We start from the raw sequence: 19,931 nt of genomic DNA, 5'->3' as shown, positions 1-19,931 counted from the left end.
TCAACATAATATCTGGATACTTGAAACAAGATTAAAAAGAAAGAGAAGAAAGTGTGGTGACGATGTTGTCTTTTGCTTTTAGACTGAAAGACGGATACTTCTTCAAGTTCTATTATATGACCATCTAATTATTTTCCTCCAGATTTCCAAACTACTAACACCCATGGGCCTGTTAATAGAATATGTAACAGTGGTAGGGGGGTCCACCTCCACTTCATTCAGAAAAATTCCCAATTGTTCTGTCTAATTCTACCTGGTTTAAGGAGTGAAGTTCTTCTTCATGCTCTCATTCCCTTCGGAATGTACAAGCTCCCCTTCCTCTCTTTCCAGGCCTACATGTATACGGGGCTGCTAAATGACACATGGGTCATAGGTTTTGTTTTTTAAAATTTATTTTTAAAGGATGAGTGGTTCACACGTGGGGATGGCCCATCTTCTTGAAACCCTTCCATTAGAACTTTCTGATGAAAAATCCCTTTTCTTCTGTCCACGTTAAGGGCTCTTTGTTCCTTCTATCAGTTCTCCCTTTCTCATTATACTCTCCTTTCTGTCTGTCCTCTCTCTAAGCGCAGTCTTACCCATCTCACGCACAGGAGGGTCTGGGCTTAGCCCTGTGGCCGGCAGCGTCCCTGATGGTCGTTTCTGCTCTGGTGAGGGCTGAGGAAAAACAAAGTCCCTTGGTTTACAAGTGAAATAGAAACGGGAGGGAAATACAGAGAAACAATCAGATTCGTATTTTGAAACACAAATCGCCACAAATGTAGGTTTATAATACCTACGTTGAGCAAAAGTTGGTTCTCTTTCCTCTAGTCCTGCATCCTTTCTCAAAGTGTGTTTCTACTCTCATAAATACACCCTCTGATTGTACCCCAATATCCTCATTGACTAAGTCCTTTAAAACCATCATACACACACTGTAGCAGTGGCATCTTTTTCTGGCTATTCTTTTCCTTCCCTTTCTTTTACCTTAGTTGATTCTAACCAGGCATCTCCAAATGCACTAAATATATTTTTGGTTTGCTCTTTTACTCTCTTCTCATGCAGTTACAATCTGACTTCTATCTGCTGCTCTTTACAAAACACCTATCATTTTAATCAAATTTATTAATTAAAAAATCCACGTACTTCAACACCATTACTCTCTTTCTGTGACTTCCTGTTATAATTAGCTTTCTACATATCCCCACCTGTCTGACTTTTTAACTTTCTGGATTTCGTTGTATTAAAATTCTTTGTTTTCCTTTTGCTCCAGTTATTTCTCTTAAATTCTAACATTGGTTCTATGCTCTCCCTTTTTTCCTGAAGATGATTTAACATTTTGTTTCCAGTTTTGGAAATTTTTAATATTGAGCCCCCTTCCTGTCTTTTGGGTGCTCAGAAACAGAGGCCTTGCACTCAAGGACATCGGGAGAGACAGCTAACGAAGCAATAGCAGCAGGGTGCAACTCATACTTGTCACACTTCTTTAAATATAATTTCAGGTTTTTCTTGTTACCTACAGAAAACAGGAAACAGAGTCAACGTTGTTGGGAACGCTGACCCTTCTTCTCAGAGTCAATCCATCCATATATTTTATATTTTCACTTTATATTTATATCTTGTTCATCTTTTTAATGTGTAAACTCACTGGGCAGGAAATAATTGTTGATCTTTCAGTTTGAATAGCCCCTGGAGCACATGGTTATTAATGGTAACATGTTTTAAATGCCCTTGGTTTTAAAATCAACAATGTTAAATAACATCTACATTTTTCATGTCTACTTTTCTTCATTCTTGGTTAGCAGCTTTTATTCTGGATTCTCTCATTTAGATGGCTCTCAGACAAGAATAATTATTCTATAATAGCTGATTAACAAACATTGGAAGAAAATACTATATTAGGCATCAAGATCTAGACAATTCCATCTCCCATTACAATAAAGTGGTTATTAGTGTGGTCTGAATTCTGGTTTTATTTCCTCTTTGTTTTGTTGTTTTGGACAAGTATGTGAGCCTTGATTTTCACATGTAAAAATTAGGGATAATTGCAACCTACCTCTCTGGGTTTTTGTGAGGAATAAGTGAAAATTTAATATTAAATGTTTCACTACTAAGTGATTGATAAATGATAACTATCATTGGTCTGAAATGATTCTGCCCACTTTCTTAGAAAGTGACTTAATGATGTCACCAACATAGCTGCCCTGTATTCATCAATATCTTGCGTTTACTACTGATGTAGTTTTGCTTTTTTTGGTTTGTTTTTCTGATTTGTAATATTTTGAATTTCTAACGGACTCCAGAAGGTTGGGAGATTCCCTTAATGGATGAGAGAAGTCTGAGATGTTCTCCTATTACCAGATTTGTTCCTGTAGCACAAAGGTTTTGAAGATATCGAGTTGTTAGAAAGTTGTTCTTCATGTGGTGTCATTTAAAATTTGATAAACTTGCATTTTAGAAGATGTTAATTAGTCCCCCTTTTTAACCTCTGTAAATACAGTTTATTGGAACTTACATACATTCATTTATCTATTTTTTGGCAAAGGCATTTTTAAATTTAAAAATTCAATTACAGTTGATGTTCAATATTATATTGTTTTGGGTGCGCTCTCTCCCTCTCGGAGCATGCTCACACCTTCCCCGTCCCCCCTCTTCTTCCTGCCAAGTGCATTACCTCTACCTTTCTCTCTTTCTCAAGCTCCAAGGGCCCTTCTTTTGCTTCCGAGCTTGTTTCCTGAGCCCACTTCTTCTACAGATCACTTCTTCTACCTCTGTGACTTTCTAAATAATTTTGCTTGCATTTGAAAAAAAAATTATATTGTTGTCAGGCGTGCAGCATAGTGGTTACACATTTATTTAACTTATAAAGGTATCTCCTCAGTCTAGTATGCACCTGAAACCATACTAGTTAATACATAATCAGTCCCATTTATGAGGAGTTGGTATAAGCACATTTTTAATGAGCACAGAAACATTTTGGGGTCCAATGACATCTTCTGAAACCTGATCAGATAGTAGCCTTTATAACGGTGAAGGGACCACTTTTGGCTTCTCTTCTCTGGCAGCGCTGGTTAATTGTCACAGCAGAAACAGTTGAAAAGGGCAAGAAACAATCCTCTTCTTGTATTGGTTTTGTTACATTGATACTGTTCACCAAATTGGAAAGGTCTTTCACAGAAAGGTCTGCTCTCCAAAGTACCTTTTTTGAAAAGTAGTCCCATCCGATTATTGTATATGTTTAACATTTCAGATCTTGTGGTTTCGAAAAAAAAAAAAAAAAATCCACACCTATTGAAAGGGAGCTTAATTCCTCCGCCAACCAATCATTCTTCTGCCCAGCAAATCCAATAAATACTGACAACTCACTTTGAGTGGCTTTGCTGGGCTCCGAACGTACCATGGTTTTCTGAAGTTCCCGCCTTTGTGTCTAGTTGAGGGCAAAGGGGAAGCCAATAAACATGTAAATTAAAATGCAGGTTCCGATGAAGGAAACGAACAGCGTCGGGGGCCTAAGTTTTGGACATAACAAAGCTAGACGCTCTGCAGCTCGGTGCCGCGAACAGGTTATTTCAAGACGGGCAAGGCGCGAATGTATTGTGGGCGCCACACTCGAGGAAGGTTCCAGCTCCTGGCAAAGGGTCCAATCCCGTTAGGTGTGCGAAGGCAGAAGAGGCGTGCACTGACCCTAGTGGCTGAGAAGGGGTGTCGCCTGGCCTGTCTACGCACAAGAGGAGACACAGGAAAAACCCCTCGGGGATGCCTTCGCCACTGCGGGACCAGCCCACACGTGCAGAGGGTGGGAAACCCTCGGCTCCCTGCCCAGGCGCGGTCCGCCGGGGGAGGAGCTTTCTTGCCGCCGCGCGACAAGTCATCGAAGAGCTCCGCCTCCCCTCGCGCTCAGTCGCACGCGCGGAAGTAAACACCTCTACGTCATCAGGGCGCGTCTTCGCCTTTCCCCTCCCATCTCCCTGGGTCGGTGGACGTGCTTACCTCCGCTCCGGGCCAGTTCTATGTCCCGGTTTCCCGCCGTCGCGGGCAGGGCGCCAAGGCGACAAGAAGAGGGAGAGCGGTCCAGAGAGCCCCAGGAGGAGCGGCCTTCGGCGGTTTCCGTCGCTAACAGAGGTGCGGTGCGCGGGACGCCACGGAGGCCAGCGAGAGTTCCGGCATGGGGGTGTGGGGGGCGATTAAAGTTAGCCTTTGGCCAGCAGAGCGGAGTGGGGAAGAGGCGCATCGTTCTCCTCGCCCTCCACGCCAGAGGCGAACTTTGCGTCCGATGAGTACTTCGCTCTAGAGGGGGGCGGTCCTAGACCCAAGTTGAATGAAAACCTTGCTGGGGGACAAATAGTGAACCCCAACGCCGACACGCTCTCGGCTGTCAAACAGGCTCATAAAACCTTTGTTTTCTACCCATCTCTTTCCCCCTCCCCCGCCTTTCGTCGGGCCGCCAGCCTGCCTTTGGGTACCGTATAGAGGGAGCCAGTTTCCAGGAGCCAGTTTCCATGGTTACCCACCACTTGGCCTTCTGGGATATGTCACTCTGAACAGGGACCTAACTTGAACCATGAATCAGAAGCAAACACAGGTGGCTTTTAACTCAGCTGAGAGTTTTCTGCTGTGTTCCAGTTTTGGGTCTGTTGAATAAAATTGGGTTTTGTGCTTCTGTATAGGTATGCTTACATATACACCGCCTTGTACTAGGCTTACTTTGTCAAGTACTTTGAGTCATGTATTAGCAACTGCCAAGTTAGATTTCACTAAAAAGTTGTTCTGGGCTTATAAACCCTCACAAATTAGACTTAGGTGATTTAATTGAGAAGTCATAGGTCGATCTTTTCCAACCCTAAAATTTTATTGTCTTGCTCTTTTTAGTTCTGGGAAATTGAGCCAGAGATATCTTTACAGACCTTTTAATTACACAGTTGTTTTCCTCTTTTTACAGAAGAGAAAGGATGCACATCACAGGAGGGAGGAACTACTCAAACTTTTCCTATTCAAAAACAAAGAAAAAAGCTTATTCAAGCTGTGAGGGACAATTCATTCCTTATTGTTACTGGAAATACAGGAAGTGGTAAAACAACTCAACTTCCAAAATATCTATATGAAGCAGGTAATTTTATTCTGGGATAATACTGGGAATATTTAAAAAATATTTTCTTAAAGGCTAATAGGACTTTTGTGTTCCAAAATGCCCACCATTTGTTTACAGTCCCAGTTCTTCTCTTGGCACACCCTCCCTATGTCTTCCCTGCTTCTTTGTGGTTTTATTTCAGATTCAAGAATTAGTTAAGATGGTATGTTTTCTATTTTTAATTACCATAATAATCCCAAATAGAATTTATAGGTAGATACTGATTCTCTGTTATAGAATAATAGAATAAGGTTGTCTTGCAGTAGACTATTAACTGTTGGGTATTAAAATAATTTTGAGGGGAAGGAATATATTAATATCTGTTGCTGACATTGGTATTTATTGGTTCTTTCTCCAGAACATCATCAGGTATGTGTTCAGTCCCTGATTCTGCTAATACCAAGTTAGCTAACAAGTTACCTTTAAAGTATCTTTCACTTCTTCATGGTAAAACTTTCTAGCATCCAGTTGGTGTAGAACAAAATTATATTGGATGTTCATGTAAAAATAACAAATTTCCTAGGTTATATGTTAATTTACTCTTATGCAAACCCTGGCTGGTTTGGCTCAGTGGATTGAGCGTCAGCCTGCGAGCTAAGTGTCGCTGGTTCAATCTTCCAGTCAGGGCACATCAGAGAAGGAAAACTCTGACTCCAAAAAACCTCCGCTGCCTTGCGGCATACCTCTTCAGGGGAAAGGCTAAGGGAGTAAACCCCGACAGAAAATCCGGAGCCGGAGTCCCTAAGGCGGTTTGACGTTGTAGTCAACACCGGCAACTCCTGCGGCGCACCTGAAGCCAAGCTGTATTGACTCCGTCTTTCCCTTGGACCCTTCAGCTGCGAAGAGAGGGGGGGTCTGCTGCATGGGCAACAGCAGACCCTCCATATCACCCTGCCCAGGCTCTGTAGCTTCAGCTTCACTGGAGAGGACACTCCAGCGTCATCGCAAGATGTCGATTCAACACGGAAGGAGACAGATACCATGTCACTCCCGAGTCGGACTGCACAGCCATTCTCGACGGTGCAGATAGACTCTTAAGAAGCTACACCATCGTCTCTCGAGACGGACGGCTGCCGAAGACTCGAAGATTAACTGGTTGCCTTTTGCACACCCCCAACCAGGGACCTGGCCCACAACCCAGGCATGTGCCCAGACTAGAATTGAACTGGTGATCTTTCAGTTCACAGGCCAGCATTCGATCCACTGAGCCACACCAGCCAGGACTTGGCTTACTCTTTAGAGTAAGTCTTTAGATTAGACTTTTAGAAAACCAAGCCTAATTAACATATGTATATTTTGAATGTTTATTAATATGTATTATTTTTAATTCTTAAGTTTTCATGATACAAATGTGATACAGTATGTTGTTAATTTGCAGAGTTTTGGAAATACTTGAACAGATTGTATTGATCATCCAGAAACAATTTAGCTCTAATAGGAAGCAACTGTTAACATTTTTGTGTTTTTACTTCTGGTTTTGATAGGGTTTTCACAACATGGTATGATCGGTGTGACTCAGCCACGCAAAGTAGCTGCCATATCAGTCGCTCAGAGGGTTGCCGAAGAAATGAAATGCACTTTGGGATCCAAAGTAGGATACCAAGTTCGTTTTGATGATTGCAGCTCTAAGGTACAGAAGTTTTGTTGGTATTTATGTAAGTACTGTAAACTTATGGAAAGAGTAGAGAAAATTATGAAAGGTTATAACTTAGAATTCTATTTATATCTTTAATGAAACAAAGCCTCATTAAAATTAATTTTGTTGCCCATTGTTAGTGCTTTAGCTCTGGAATCTCTAATGTTTAACCCATTTTCTGCCTTTTCATTTGGTTTATAAGTGACAGTTATGTTTATTTTCCTTAGGATTTTTTTCTTTTTTAGCTGCAAAGACCCTACATATAACTTATACTTGTGTTCTTTAAAAAAATCTTTATTATGAAATATACATAACATAAAACTTACCATTTTAACTGTTTTTAGGTGTACAATTCAGTGGCATTAAGTACATTCACAGTGTGTGTCACCATCACCACTATTTATTTTCAAAACAGTTTTCATCATTCCAAATAGAAACTGTATCTGTCACATAGTAATTCCCTGTTCCATTCTAACTCCATCCCCTGGTGTCTTCTATTTTACTATCTCTAAGCATTTGCCTGTGTCATGTAAATAGAATCATACAATATTTTGTACTTTGTGTCTGGTTTATTTCACTTAGCATGTTTTTAAGGTTCATCCATGTTATATGTTTATATCTTGAAGTCAATGGAAAACTGGCAACTTTATTAACAAAGTTGGTAAAAAGTATTTTTGTATTGAGCAGCTTCTATAGTCATGGCACTAACACGTTTTAAATTGTTTTCTTTTTAATAGTTAATGGTTACAGTTTACATTCTCTCAGGATTTCTTAATCACATACCAGATACAAAATAATCCCTGATCTACATATGGTCCCTAATGGGAATGGATATCAACTGTTGCACAGAATGACTCTCTAAAATTCAATCTTTGCCTTCCTAGTGGTCACTGCTGTGGATTTTTCTTTTTTCCTTCCATTGTTTTATGCATATCACTACTGTTAACTCCTAGCCTTTGCACCTTATTCTTACCTTGTTTTTTTTTTAAGTATATTTTATTGATTATGTTGTTACAGTAGTTCCAATTTTTTTTCCCCTTTGCTTCCCTCTGCGCAGTACCCCCGCTTCCCCCAGTAATCCCACCCTCCTTAGTTCATGTCCATGGGTCGTGCATACAAGTTCTCTGGCTTCACCCTTTCCTATATTATTCTTAAAAAAAAAAAAAAAAATTAATTGCTTTTTTATAACAATAAAAAATAACAATCCCCCCTCTCTGACTTAAGACCCTTTATAATCTTATAAAGGACAATGTGCAAAGGTCTTGTACTCCTCTAGCTGCCTTCTTATCTTGTTTTAATGCTAGTTGTCTGACACTAATAATTTTTAAATAGGAAAATGAGCAGGAAGGAAATTGGGAGGAAATTACATACCTCACTATTTCCTTTACCTTTTCTCCTTAGTCCTCTGAAATAGTGACTTGAGATGGGAAATTAATCCCATTTCATTGTTTCCCACAACTTGTTCACCTGAAACTATTGCATTATCTTACCACTTTTCACTGCCTTCATTTTATCTTCTTAACTGGTCCCTTTTGTTGCTTTATCCCAGAGCATGCACCTTAGTGACTTACCCCTGTCTCTGTATAGATCGTAAGTTTCATAATTTGCCATCATTGTTATTAGACTCATCGGCAGCCGTCCGTCTCGAGAGACGATGGTGTAGCTTCTTAAGTGTCTATCTGCACCGCCGAGAATGGTTGTGCAGTCCGACTCGGGAGTGACACGGTATCTGTCTCCTCCCGTGTTGAATCGACATCTTACGATGACCCTGGAGTGTCCTCTCCAGTGAAGCTGAAGCTACAGAGCCTGGGCAGGGTGATATGGAGGGTCTGCTGTTGCCCATGCAGCAGACCCCTGTTATTAGACTATTTTTAAAAAATTTTATTTATTTATTTTTAGAGAGAAGGGAAGGGAGAGAGAAAGAGAGGGAGAGAAACATCAATGTGTGGTTGCCTCTTCCCCAGCTGGGGACCTGGTCTGCAGCCCAGGCATGTGTCCTGACTGGGAATTGAACCAGCGATCCTTTGGTTCACAGACTGGCTCTCAGTCCACTGAGCCAGGCTGTTATTAGACTATTTTATGTACTCTTTTATTTAGTTAGATTAGTTTGGTCACTTAATGTATGTACATTTTAGGGGAAAATTTAGTTTGCAAAGCAGAGGTGAATTTCTGTGATCCTATATGTATATATTTATATGTGTTGATATACTTTGTGTTTTAAACATTAGGAAACAGCAATCAAATACATGACTGATGGATGTTTATTGAAACATATTCTGGGAGATCCAAGTCTTACCAAGTTCAGTGTCATTATTTTGGATGAAGCCCATGAGAGAACTCTAACTACAGTGAGTATTTTAATATGTTGGTTATATATTAGACAGTTTACTTTGGAGTAGCTTTTTATTGCATAGAAAATTGCCTCCTCTTACAATTTAATCTGTTGAAAAAAGCTAGTGTAGCTCAGTGGATTGAGTGCTGGCCTGCAGACTGAAAGGTCACCAGTTCGATTCCCGGTTAGCGCGTATGCCTGGGGTTCGGGCCGGGTCCCCCGGTTGGGGGTGTGCAAAAGGCAGTAGCTCTATATTTTTCTTGGATATGTTTCTCTCCCTTTCTTTTTCCCTCCTTTCCCCTGTAAGTAAGTAAATAAATATATAAATAAAATCTTAAAAAGAAAAAAAGATCACCATTATAAAGTGATCTTAAAAAAAAGAAAAAGGAATTTTTTGGTTAGGAAAGCAGAATATTTAAAAAGAGTTGTTTATTAGGAGTTTTCGTGACATTTAAATTTTACTTTTCTTTCAGGACATCTTATTTGGTTTATTAAAGAAACTATTTCAGGAGAAGTCTTCTAACAGGAAGGAACATTTAAAGGTTGTGGTGATGTCAGCAACTATGGAATTAGTCAAGCTCTCTGCATTCTTTGGAAATTGTCCAATATTTGATATACCTGGAAGGCTTTATCCCGTCAGAGAAAAATTCTGCAATTTGATTGGCCCACGAGATCGAGAAAATACTGCATATATTCAAGCGGTATTACATGGCATCCTTTTTTGTCTTTTTATATCTGTGATTCTAGTTGATTGAATAGTTTGATAATTTATTTGTTTCCTATTTTAATGGCAGCTCTTATAGGTTCTAGGACTTTTGAGAACCAAATTTAATTTTTATGTGGAACAGTGGGAGGAGGGAGGGGGCTGTATTTCCACTAGCATATTATGCTCATATTTCTTGCTTTAGATTGTGAAAGTGACCATGGATATCCATTTGAATGAAATGGCTGGAGACATCTTGGTTTTTCTGACGGGTGAGCATTTCAGTATCAGGTTTAAAGTTACTATTTATAAGAGGGGATGTGGCACCACGATAAAGTATTTTTGTTGGGAAATATGGGCAATACTCATGTTGCCCTAGCTTTTTATGATAATCTAAATAATTTTAGATTTTAGATGCTATATAAGATAATTTTATATTGCCATTAAAAATGTTAGTCTTATTAGTAAACATGTAAAACACATTCACTGACCTTTTAGTAGAAAGATTTTAATTGGTAAAGTATTAATAGTTTTATTAGTCTGTCTTATATAGAGGTGTTACCATACTAGTCCTGAATCTGAATTCCTTTATTGCAAGAGACATCCTACCAGCTCTTTTCTTCTTTGAGTGGTTTATGCTACTGGATGATAGCAATACAGCAGGTGTGGAATCCATGTCTCATAGATGAGCCTGTTTCGCAGGTCAAAAATAGAATAGTTAAATCCTAGATTGATGTGATTCTTCAAGTAGCAGCATCCTATGAACAGAAATGAGTCATTTCATCGCTCACCTCCTACTCTGCCTTTTACTGAAGTCAGAAGTGAGACATTGTAACAACCTGCCTTTTTGAGGTTACTTAAGTGTTACACCTAAATGTAGTATATCTTCTGGACTAGATTTCCCCATGTTAATGATGAACTTCACTGAATCTTCCTCAAATACTGTGTTAACAAGATGAAAGGATTGAAGATTATAAACATGTTGATTCCTTTAGAGATTTAAATTTTTTGGAACCTGGTTCTTCTATTTTTTGTTTTATTGTTGAGATTTGGTACAAGTTATGTCTTCACTTCCTTTAGATTACAATGAGAGCTTTAAAATAACTATTATGCAAAACTGATTTTGATGTAGAAGGCCTGTTCTTCCTTCTAAAATTAAATTAATTTTGCTGTTCAGTTGCTGACATTGTTTTCCCCCTTGTTTCAGGTCAGTTTGAAATAGAAAAAAGTTGTGAGCTACTTTTTCAGATGGCAGAATCTGTTGATTATGATTATGATGTTCAAGATACCACTCTAGATGGCTTGTTAATATTGCCGTGTTATGGATCTATGACAACAGGTAATTCCCCACTACCATAAAAATTTGACTGATTTTTAAAAAACATTTTATTGAATAATCACATACATATAGAAAAGTACACAGATCCTAAATGCTTATTTTTAGGTCAGTGAATTTCACACACTGATCTCACTTTTGTAACTAACATCTAGAACATGAAACAGAACTTAAGAGAATCAGCATCCCTTGAGAGATTTTTTAAAAAAAATCTTTTCATGTTTACTTTTTCAAGAGCCTTCAACATGCCCCTTAGTGTTGTTAAGAGTGAACTATGTCCTCCCCCAACAGAACAAAAATGTTGGTAATTTTTTGAAAGAAGCACTGTAATTTTTTGATAGTAGTACCGTAAGTCAAAGCTCATTTGCCATTGCCACACAGTTTCTAGAAATTATAATATCCAGATATATCTGAGACTAAACACAGTGGATTTTCTTTTTTAAGTATCCATACAATAATCTACTTTTCAAGAAGGATGTAAATTCAAAGAGCAAATGCAAACTCCTAATCTGATATTTGTTCAGGATAAATATCGTACCTGAGGTTTAGAGTTCTTGTGTAAAACTGTTTTATTAGGAATTCGATTTGTAGAACTAAAGGGAAATTAACTGTAGCTACCTAGAGTTTGATTGGATTAGCATTTAATGTAAAAGGCATTTATATGTTTTTTTCTTAAGTATTTTATTTATTTATTTTTTGAGTGATGGGGGAAGGGAGGGAGAAAGAGAAGGGGAGAAACGTCAGTGGTGGTTGCCTCTTGTGCGCCCCCAACTTGGGACCTGGCCCGCAAGCCAGGCATGTGCCCTGACTGGGAATCGAACTGGTGACCTTTTAGTTTGCAGGCTGGTGCTCAATCCATTGAGCCACACTAATCAAGGCTATTATATATATATTATGTGTATTTTTGTTGAATAGATGGTTCTTCTAATATTAACAAAAACAATTCAGGAATATATGTGTTGGTAAATAACCACAGACCACATACTTTTATGGAAATTTCTTTTGTGTTGATATTAAGCCCTTGCTCTCAATATTGAAATCTATTTTTAGATTTTTTACATCTTAAAGGGAATTCTCAGGGTCATTAGATATTTAACGTTCTTATTGTTTTCTGGGGATTTGATTTAATGACTCTTAAAATTTATTTTGTAAGTGATAAGGTAATTAAAAACAGTTATGGTTGCTTTATTATTAACCATTAACTAATTAGATGTATTTTTCCATATAAAGTAAAACATTTCTTCTTATTGCCACATTGAAAATAATGTCCTATATATGCTATTGCTTCTTTTTTAACATCCTGAAATCCAGTTTTTATACTGTTAAAAAGTTGCTAGTGACTTATTTCTCACATCTCATGGCTATCATGTATTTTGATTTTGTGATAATAATAAATGTCTTTGAAATGCTTTCTTTTTGGATACTCTTTAATGATCTCGTTTTCCTGACCAATCTTTCTCTTAAGGCTTCTCTGCCTTCCCACCCTCCCCAGCTTTTGTACCCTTCTAAAAGTGACTCTTTTGTAAGGTTTAATTCTTAGAATTCTCTGTTTTGGTGAAGTTGGCTCCTAGGACTCACCTGTCACTTCTCTGTGGATGATTCCTGAAAGCTCTTTCTAGTTCACATCCACTTCTGCAGCATAGACCTCCTGGGTCTCCTCCCTGGGCTTTCTGGTCTGTGCATCAATCATCTAGATCCCCCACGGTCTTCCAGGAAACCGGTCCCTGGTGCCAGAACGGTTGTGGACTGCTGATCTAGGTCACTCAGTCCAAACAAGTGGTGGCAACTGCAGGTTTTCTTTTCCCCTTGTCTTATCCAGATTATTCATTCTTTTTCTTTCTTTCTTTTTTTTTTTTTTTCATTATCATTGTTGGAATTGGGATCCTCAGTCTGCTTTCCTGAGTTGTTAACATAGCCTGCTAACCTGTTTTCCGTGATTTTATTTATCATCCTACGTGCAATGGTAAGCGTAGTCTTCCAGCAGCACAGCTCTGATTGCGTCAGTCTCCTTAGTACCAGCTGAATTAAAATGCCAATTTAATAACTTGGCATGCCGTACCCTTCTAGCATGACTTAAGCCGGCTTTCAGCTTTAATTCCCACTGAGAGTGTAAATGGTAAAGATGTGGGACTGAGTGAGTAGAGCCATTACCGAAGGGGTTTGTTTACTTTAGTTTCCTTTCTGGTTCCAAAGGCACTCTTTAACGGTGAGCTCCTGGCCATCCATTGTGAGCATAATAGTATTTATTACAGCAGGTGATAGCAGTGCAAAGCAGCATGCAGATGGAGCTGATGGGGTCCTCAGTAATGGGTGGGGTGGAGTTAGATGAAGTGGGGATATAAGCTTTCTAAGCCTGCTTAATATAATACAGACTTGTTTTCTTTATTATTGCTACTTTGGGTGGTGGGGAGAGACACCATGTTATTTCCTTTATTTCCTGCTATGCTTCAGGAACAGAAAACTTGGACTTGGGAGTGAGGAGAGAGAAGAAGCATTTCCTGTTTATAAAGGGGGTTGAAAGCCCATGTCTGGGTTTAGTGACTAGGTAAAAATTATGATGTGGATATTTTATATTTGCTTATTTCTGGGCTAGTCATGAGAATGGCTGACTGTTTTGAAGAGCCATCTTAAAATATGTCCTTAATTGGCATAAAAATTTGAACCTCTCAAATGTGAAGAGGTGCTGTGGTACCCTTTCTCCTGCGTAGGTTACACAGTCCTGCTCCCTGGGCGGAACCTGCCCAACCCACACCCTTTGTGATGTTCTCCCAAGCCAGAAGTGGTGCTGATATTTTTTTATTCCTTTCCCTCCCACATCTTTTTTGTGACTGTGTTTGCTATTTCCTTAACTGAAACTCCTCCTTTCTTTTTATTCTCCCCTTTCACTGCCTGAAATCCTGTTATTATGTTTCACCAACTCCTTAAAAAGTGTTTTTGATTTCCCTCCTCACAACTGGCTTTGATCTCTGCTTCATTTGAACCATAGCTTTGCTCTCTTGTGGCACTTCGCACATTCTGCCTCGGGCTGTGGTTGTCTCCTCCTAAGAGACTGAACTTCTTGAAGGCAGGTACAATATGTTGAAAAAGTCCTGGTTAAATATTTGTTAGACTGTGTTCTAGATTTTTTATTTTCTGCGGACATTCTTTGAATGTCTTGCATCGAATGCTCTGTCTAGAACCTTTTTCTTGTTTCTCTCAAACCTTCTTGTTCTTCTGATGTCCTTCTTTAGTTCGAGGTATCACAGTTCCTCAGGTGTGTCATGCATCTAGGGAAAACTGAACCCCACAAAAATGTATGAACTGAAATATACCTGTGTCTCCATAAGTGACAAATATTTGCATGGAGTTACACAATTTTGACACTAAAAGTAATTACCTCATTCAGTGATTCTTGGCCTCTTTTGGAGGGTAGGGCCTCAGATTCTTTTAAAAAGTTAATGAGAGTCATAACTTGTTTCTCTAGAAGAATGTACATATACCCATATATATATATATTGTCGTCGGCAGCTGTCCGTCTCAAGAGACGATGGTGTAGCTTCTTAAGAGTCTATCTGCACCGCCGAGAATGGTTGTTCAGTCCGACTGGGGAGTGACACGGTATCTGTCTCCTCCCGTGTTGAATCGACATCTTGCGATGACGCTGGAGTGTCCTCTCCAGTGAAGCTGAAGCTACAGAGCCTGGGCAGGGTGATATGGAGGGTCTGCTGTTGCCCATGCAGCAGACCCCCCCTCTCTTCGCAGCTGAAGGGTCCAAGGGAAAGACGGAGTCAATACAGCTTGGCTTCAGGTGCGCCGCAGGAGTTGCCGGTGTTGACTACAACGTCAAACCGCCTTAGGGACTCCGGCTCCGGATTTTCTGTCGGGGTTTACTCCCTTAGCCTTTCCCCTGAAGAGGTATGCCGCAAGGCAGCGGAGGTTTTTTGGAGTCAGAGTTTTCCTTCTCTGATGTGCCCTGACTGGAAGATCGAACCAGCGACACAGCTCGCAGGCTGACGCTCAATCCACTGAGCCAAACCAGCCAGGTGGATATATGTTCTTGCATAATCAAACTTCTTTATTTTACAGATAGAGGCTAAGTGATGTTCCTGAGGTCACATAGCACATCTGTATTTGATGACTGGTTATTTATTAAGTAGTGGGTGGTAAAACAGTACGTGTTTCTTGAATACATGCAGAAAAGGAAAGGAGTTTTACCTTGAATTATTGTACATTTGAAATGAGGAAAATCTGCTAACTTAGATTATTGCCTAAGTCCCAGGATAGTTTTCTTTCTTTCTATAAAACAAAGACTTTACCTCAGTGTGGCGGGTACCTAGAATTTGCTTTGTTTACAATGTTAAGATTAAAGGTGTGGGGGAATAAGATTATTGAGCTTCACATAAAAACTTACTCTGTGTGAGCCTCCCCAAATGTTTTTTTTTTTTTTTAATAAAGAAATATATACTTTAAAAAATCAAAGTAAGAAAATAATTAAACTTACTCAGATCCCACCAACATGGTTAAGTAATAATCACTATTAATCTTTTGAGTTATATTGTTCTGGACTTTTCTTTATACAGTTAAATATATTTTTATTGTTTAGTTTTTTTAAACAAAACATGGAAGTATGTTATGTGTTCTTTTATGTTTTTCTTTTTTGTCCTTTGTAGAAATCTTTACAAGTGTAGAAAAGTACAAAAAAATCCATTTCCCTCTGCAGAATTAGCACACTGTTAGTGTCTCAGCGTATTTGCACCAATTTTCTTTAAAGAAAAATTACTCAATTGAGAAAAAATTATAGTTTTATTATAAAGAATTCAGGCGTTGTACAGAATTCTAAAGGTAAAAATAAGAAATCACCTCAAATTCCTCCATCCAGAAATACCCATCTTTAATATTAGGAAAACTATTTTTCAGGGGTGTGCGTATGTGAGTGTGTGGGTGTGTACATATATAGAAGTATAACTGAATAGGTAGGTGGGTTAATAGAAATGATTTTTAAAAGTGAGATTATACTGTTGCTTTTTAATTTTTAATTTAGTGATTTTCCTTAGAGTGAGAGTATAGGAGAGAGAGAGAGAAACATCGATTTGTTGTTCCACTTATTTAGGCATTTGTTGGTCGATTTTTATATATGCCTGACTGGGGATGGAATCTGCAGCGTTGGCGTATTGGGATGATGCTCTGACCAACTGAGCTACCCAGCTAGGGCACTATTGCTTTGTAAAAAGGTATCTAATTTTACTTGAATTTACTTGAATGAGGTGTTAAACTTCAAGTAAATTGTTACCACATGAGATAATATTTTATAAAAGATTGCTTTAAAATGTGAAAAGATGAAAAATACAAAGAAGCTGAAGTTAATATCTTCTTTTTAGACCATATTTGACTGGAGATCTTATCTGATGAGGATTTAAGTACTTTTACTCTCCTAAACCGCCCCCACTTCTAATTTTTGTTAGTTATTTTTACATTATTCAGATGTATTTAGTGTTTACTATCAAATTTTTTTTTTAACCGTGGTTTTTCCATTTATACGTTACTTTTGGTTCATTTTAGATTGGCTGGATTTTGTTAACATTTTTTAAATAGAAAGGATTTTGAGTGTTATTTTTTTGTTGTTCTGTTATGTTTGAGAATGTCTGGCTTTTTGCCTTTATACTTGAACTACACCTTGGCTGGGTTTTATGTTCTTGGGTCACACTTTCTTTTTCTTAGAACTTGGTAGACGTTGTCCAGTTGTCTTCTGGCATTGAATGTTGCTGCGGAGGAGTCTGAGGCCAGCCTGATTTTTTCCCCCCTCCTTGTAAGTGATTTGCTTTTTCTGTCTGATTGCCTGAAAATTTCTACTTTTATTCTTAAAGTTCAGTAATTCTGGGATATATTTCTTTTTTGTTGTTGTTGACTCTTTTATGTTAAAAGTTTTTGGAATTGAAGTGCTATTTTTTGAAAATCAACTCTATTGTGGTGTAATTTACATACAATAAACTGTGTCTGTTTTAAGTATTACAGTTAATGGGGTTGGACAGATGTACATACCTGTGTAACCACAACCACAGAAAAGATGAACTTTTGTGATGTACTCTTTTGATCTGCAAATTCAATCCTTTATTTCAGGGACACATTTTGGCTTATATTTTTGAATACAACTTTTCCTTTCTGGTTTCTCTATGTCAGGAATACCAATTCTTCTTACCTTCCATTGCCTGTCTTCCATATTTTTCAGCTACTTTCTCGTTGATCTCTTTCAACTGCATTTAGGGATTATCTAAACCTTTTCTGGGTCAGAAATTTCACTTCCAGCCGTGTTAGTGAGTTTTGACTACCCCAAAAATGATGCCTGGTGCAGGGGTAGAGCTTGAGTTGAACAGTTTGAACTCTTTGTTCTGCTCCAGAATCCTCATTCATTGTCCTTCTTTGGCTGACAGTTTGTGTTTATTGCTTTATGTCCCTTTTATTCTGTCTCTCTCAGACGTATTTCCGCTTTGGGATCTTTTTAGGGGTAGTTTGGGACAAGATATTTTATGACAAAGTTACAGTTGGCCTTAACATATAATATATCTATATCTATATGTCTATATCTATATGTATCTCTTAGCATTACTAACATCAAGAGTGTTGAACGTTTTCTCCTCGATTTTCATGTTTCTTGGTAGACTTTGGAACATCTTTTTGCCTCTGCTGCTTTACCCATCTGCCCCCTCACTCAGTCAGTAACGTCCAAGTATGTTATTAGGTACTGAGATAGATGGGATAAGGCGTATCGGAATCTTAAGTAGGAAAACCAGGGACTGGACATAGTCAAGAGAATTACTACATCTTAATGAAAGTATTCATCTTCCCCTTTCCTTCTTGGAGAATGAGAACATGCTTTAACATAGACATGTTTAACTTTTTCCGTCACCTTTATACACAAAGTGGCATTTGTTTATGCTTGTGGAATATGGTGTTAAAAGTGTGTGGAAAAAATTGAAATGTGAAACAAATATGAGTTTTGTAAAGAGAGCAGTTTTAGCACTTTTTAATTGATTATAGTGAATAAAATGGTAAAGACACTTAAATCTTGCTGAAGACTAAAACAAATTAGGTACTTTTAGAAATGGGTTGATTGAAAACTAGATTTGATTATAGATAAATACATTGAGAAAGGACATATCTTTTTTAAAAAAGATTTTTTTAAAGTATATTTTATTGATTATATCGTTACAGTAGTTCCAATTTTTCCCCTTTGCTCCCCTCTGCCCAGCACCCCCCCTTTTTTTGTTTTTAAGATTGTATTTATTTATTTTTAGAGAAGGAAAAGGGAGGGAGAAAGGGAGAGAAACATCAATGTGTGGTTGCTTCTCATGCACCCCCAGCTGGGAACCTGGCCCGCAACCCGGGCATGTACCCTGGCTGGGAATCGAACCTGTGACCCTTTGGTTCACAGGCTGGTGTTCAATCTATATCAGCCAGGGCTAGAAGGGACATTTCTAACTTAGGTAAAAGTTTAGGGTAACACGAAGTTTTAAAGGTAGAAGGATCTTAATTATTTATATAATGCATTTTTTAATTTACGAATTCATTCAACTTAACTGAGCACTTCCTATGGTCCAGGCATTGTTCTAGGTGCTAGGCATATGTCTTGTATTAAAAAAATGTTCTTACAGAGCTACATTATAGTAGAGTAAATAGACAATAAATAAATGTATAAACATAATTTGAAGTAAAAGTAGTATTATAATTCCTTTGAATCATCTGGAAGATATAAGCTACTTAAATCTAAGAATGATCAAAAAAGTAATTTTTAACATTTATGTTTTTCATAAGCTTCTTCAAATCTGAAGGAAATAGATTTTTGGGGAATTATTTTAATATTTAAATAAAAACTTCTCTGCAGGTATTAAAACTGCCCTTCTAAGACTTTTTTACTTTTGAAATTAATTTCGGAATGATGTGGAAGGATAGCAACATTTTTCAACTGGTTTTTATTTTGTTATTTATTGATTTGAGAGGGAGAGAGAGGAACATCACTTTGTTGTTCCACTTGTTTATGTATTCATTGGTTGATGATTTTTGTACATTCCCTGACTAGGGATTGAACCCACACCTTGGTGTATGGGGACAGTGCTCTAATCAACCGAGCTACCTGGCCAGGGCTTCAGCTTGGTTTTAAATTGTCCTGTTTGGGTGGTCAAACCACTTGACCCCTGGGCTTTTATAGTGGGATGGTTGGCCTAGTTTCATGATTTTAACACTGCTCATCCTTTTCTTTCTCATAATAGTTCAACTTTTGTCTGTTTTATATATTGGGAATACATGGATCTTTGTAAGATATTATTTGAAACAACCTTTGTACTTTATTGGAAAATAGTTTTTATTAAGATTTTCTTCGCTGCTTAAAAGAAAGAAACTGGAGGTTGCTCAAGCATAAAAAGTGAACTTTGTATGCAAATGAGGGCATTTCTTGTGGAAATCAAATGCAGCCAGGCATGTAAAATGTTTTTCTTTCTATCTTCTAAAGATTTTATTTATTTATTTTTAGAGAGAGGAGAAAGAAGGAAGAAAGAGAGGGAGAGAAACGGCAGGTAGTCGGATGCTTCTTGCACGCCCCCATCTGGGGACCTGTCCTGCAACCCAGGTGTGTGCCCTGACTGGGAGTTGAACCTGCAGCCTTTCAGTTCGCAGGCCGGCACTCAGTCTACTGAGCCACACCAGTCAGGGCTAAAAGAAAAAGTTTTAAAGACTTATGAAATATATATGAGAGATGTTAATAATTACCTTTCATATTCCAATAGATTGACTTGTGTACTCCCTGGAATGATTACTGTAATCCCTTATTTTGGAGATCATTGAAAT

General features: G+C 38.2%; 1 protein-coding gene across 1 annotated transcript in view; it reads left to right on the top strand.

Moving 5' to 3' along the window:
* The first annotated feature begins 3,942 nt into the window (after positions 1-3,942).
* The window catches only part of DHX40 (DEAH-box helicase 40), a 38,494-nt gene continuing 22,505 nt past the window's right edge, over positions 3,943-19,931 (top strand). Inside the window, exons 1-7 of the mRNA XM_090292213.1 lie at positions 3,943-4,101; positions 4,919-5,086; positions 6,592-6,737; positions 8,972-9,091; positions 9,549-9,776; positions 9,984-10,050; positions 10,986-11,117. Of these exons, the coding sequence (XP_090148339.1) occupies positions 3,990-4,101; positions 4,919-5,086; positions 6,592-6,737; positions 8,972-9,091; positions 9,549-9,776; positions 9,984-10,050; positions 10,986-11,117 (973 nt within the window). The 5' untranslated portion in view covers positions 3,943-3,989. The remainder of the gene's footprint in view (positions 4,102-4,918; positions 5,087-6,591; positions 6,738-8,971; positions 9,092-9,548; positions 9,777-9,983; positions 10,051-10,985; positions 11,118-19,931) is intronic.

Source organism: Furipterus horrens, unplaced genomic scaffold (assembly GCF_987537825.1).
Source record: "Furipterus horrens unplaced genomic scaffold, mFurHor1.1.pri manual_scaffold_11, whole genome shotgun sequence".
NCBI classification, from domain to species: domain Eukaryota; kingdom Metazoa; phylum Chordata; class Mammalia; order Chiroptera; family Furipteridae; genus Furipterus; species Furipterus horrens.
The sequence above is the reverse complement of the archived record's forward strand: the minus strand, read 5'-3'. Positions and strand labels throughout refer to the sequence as shown.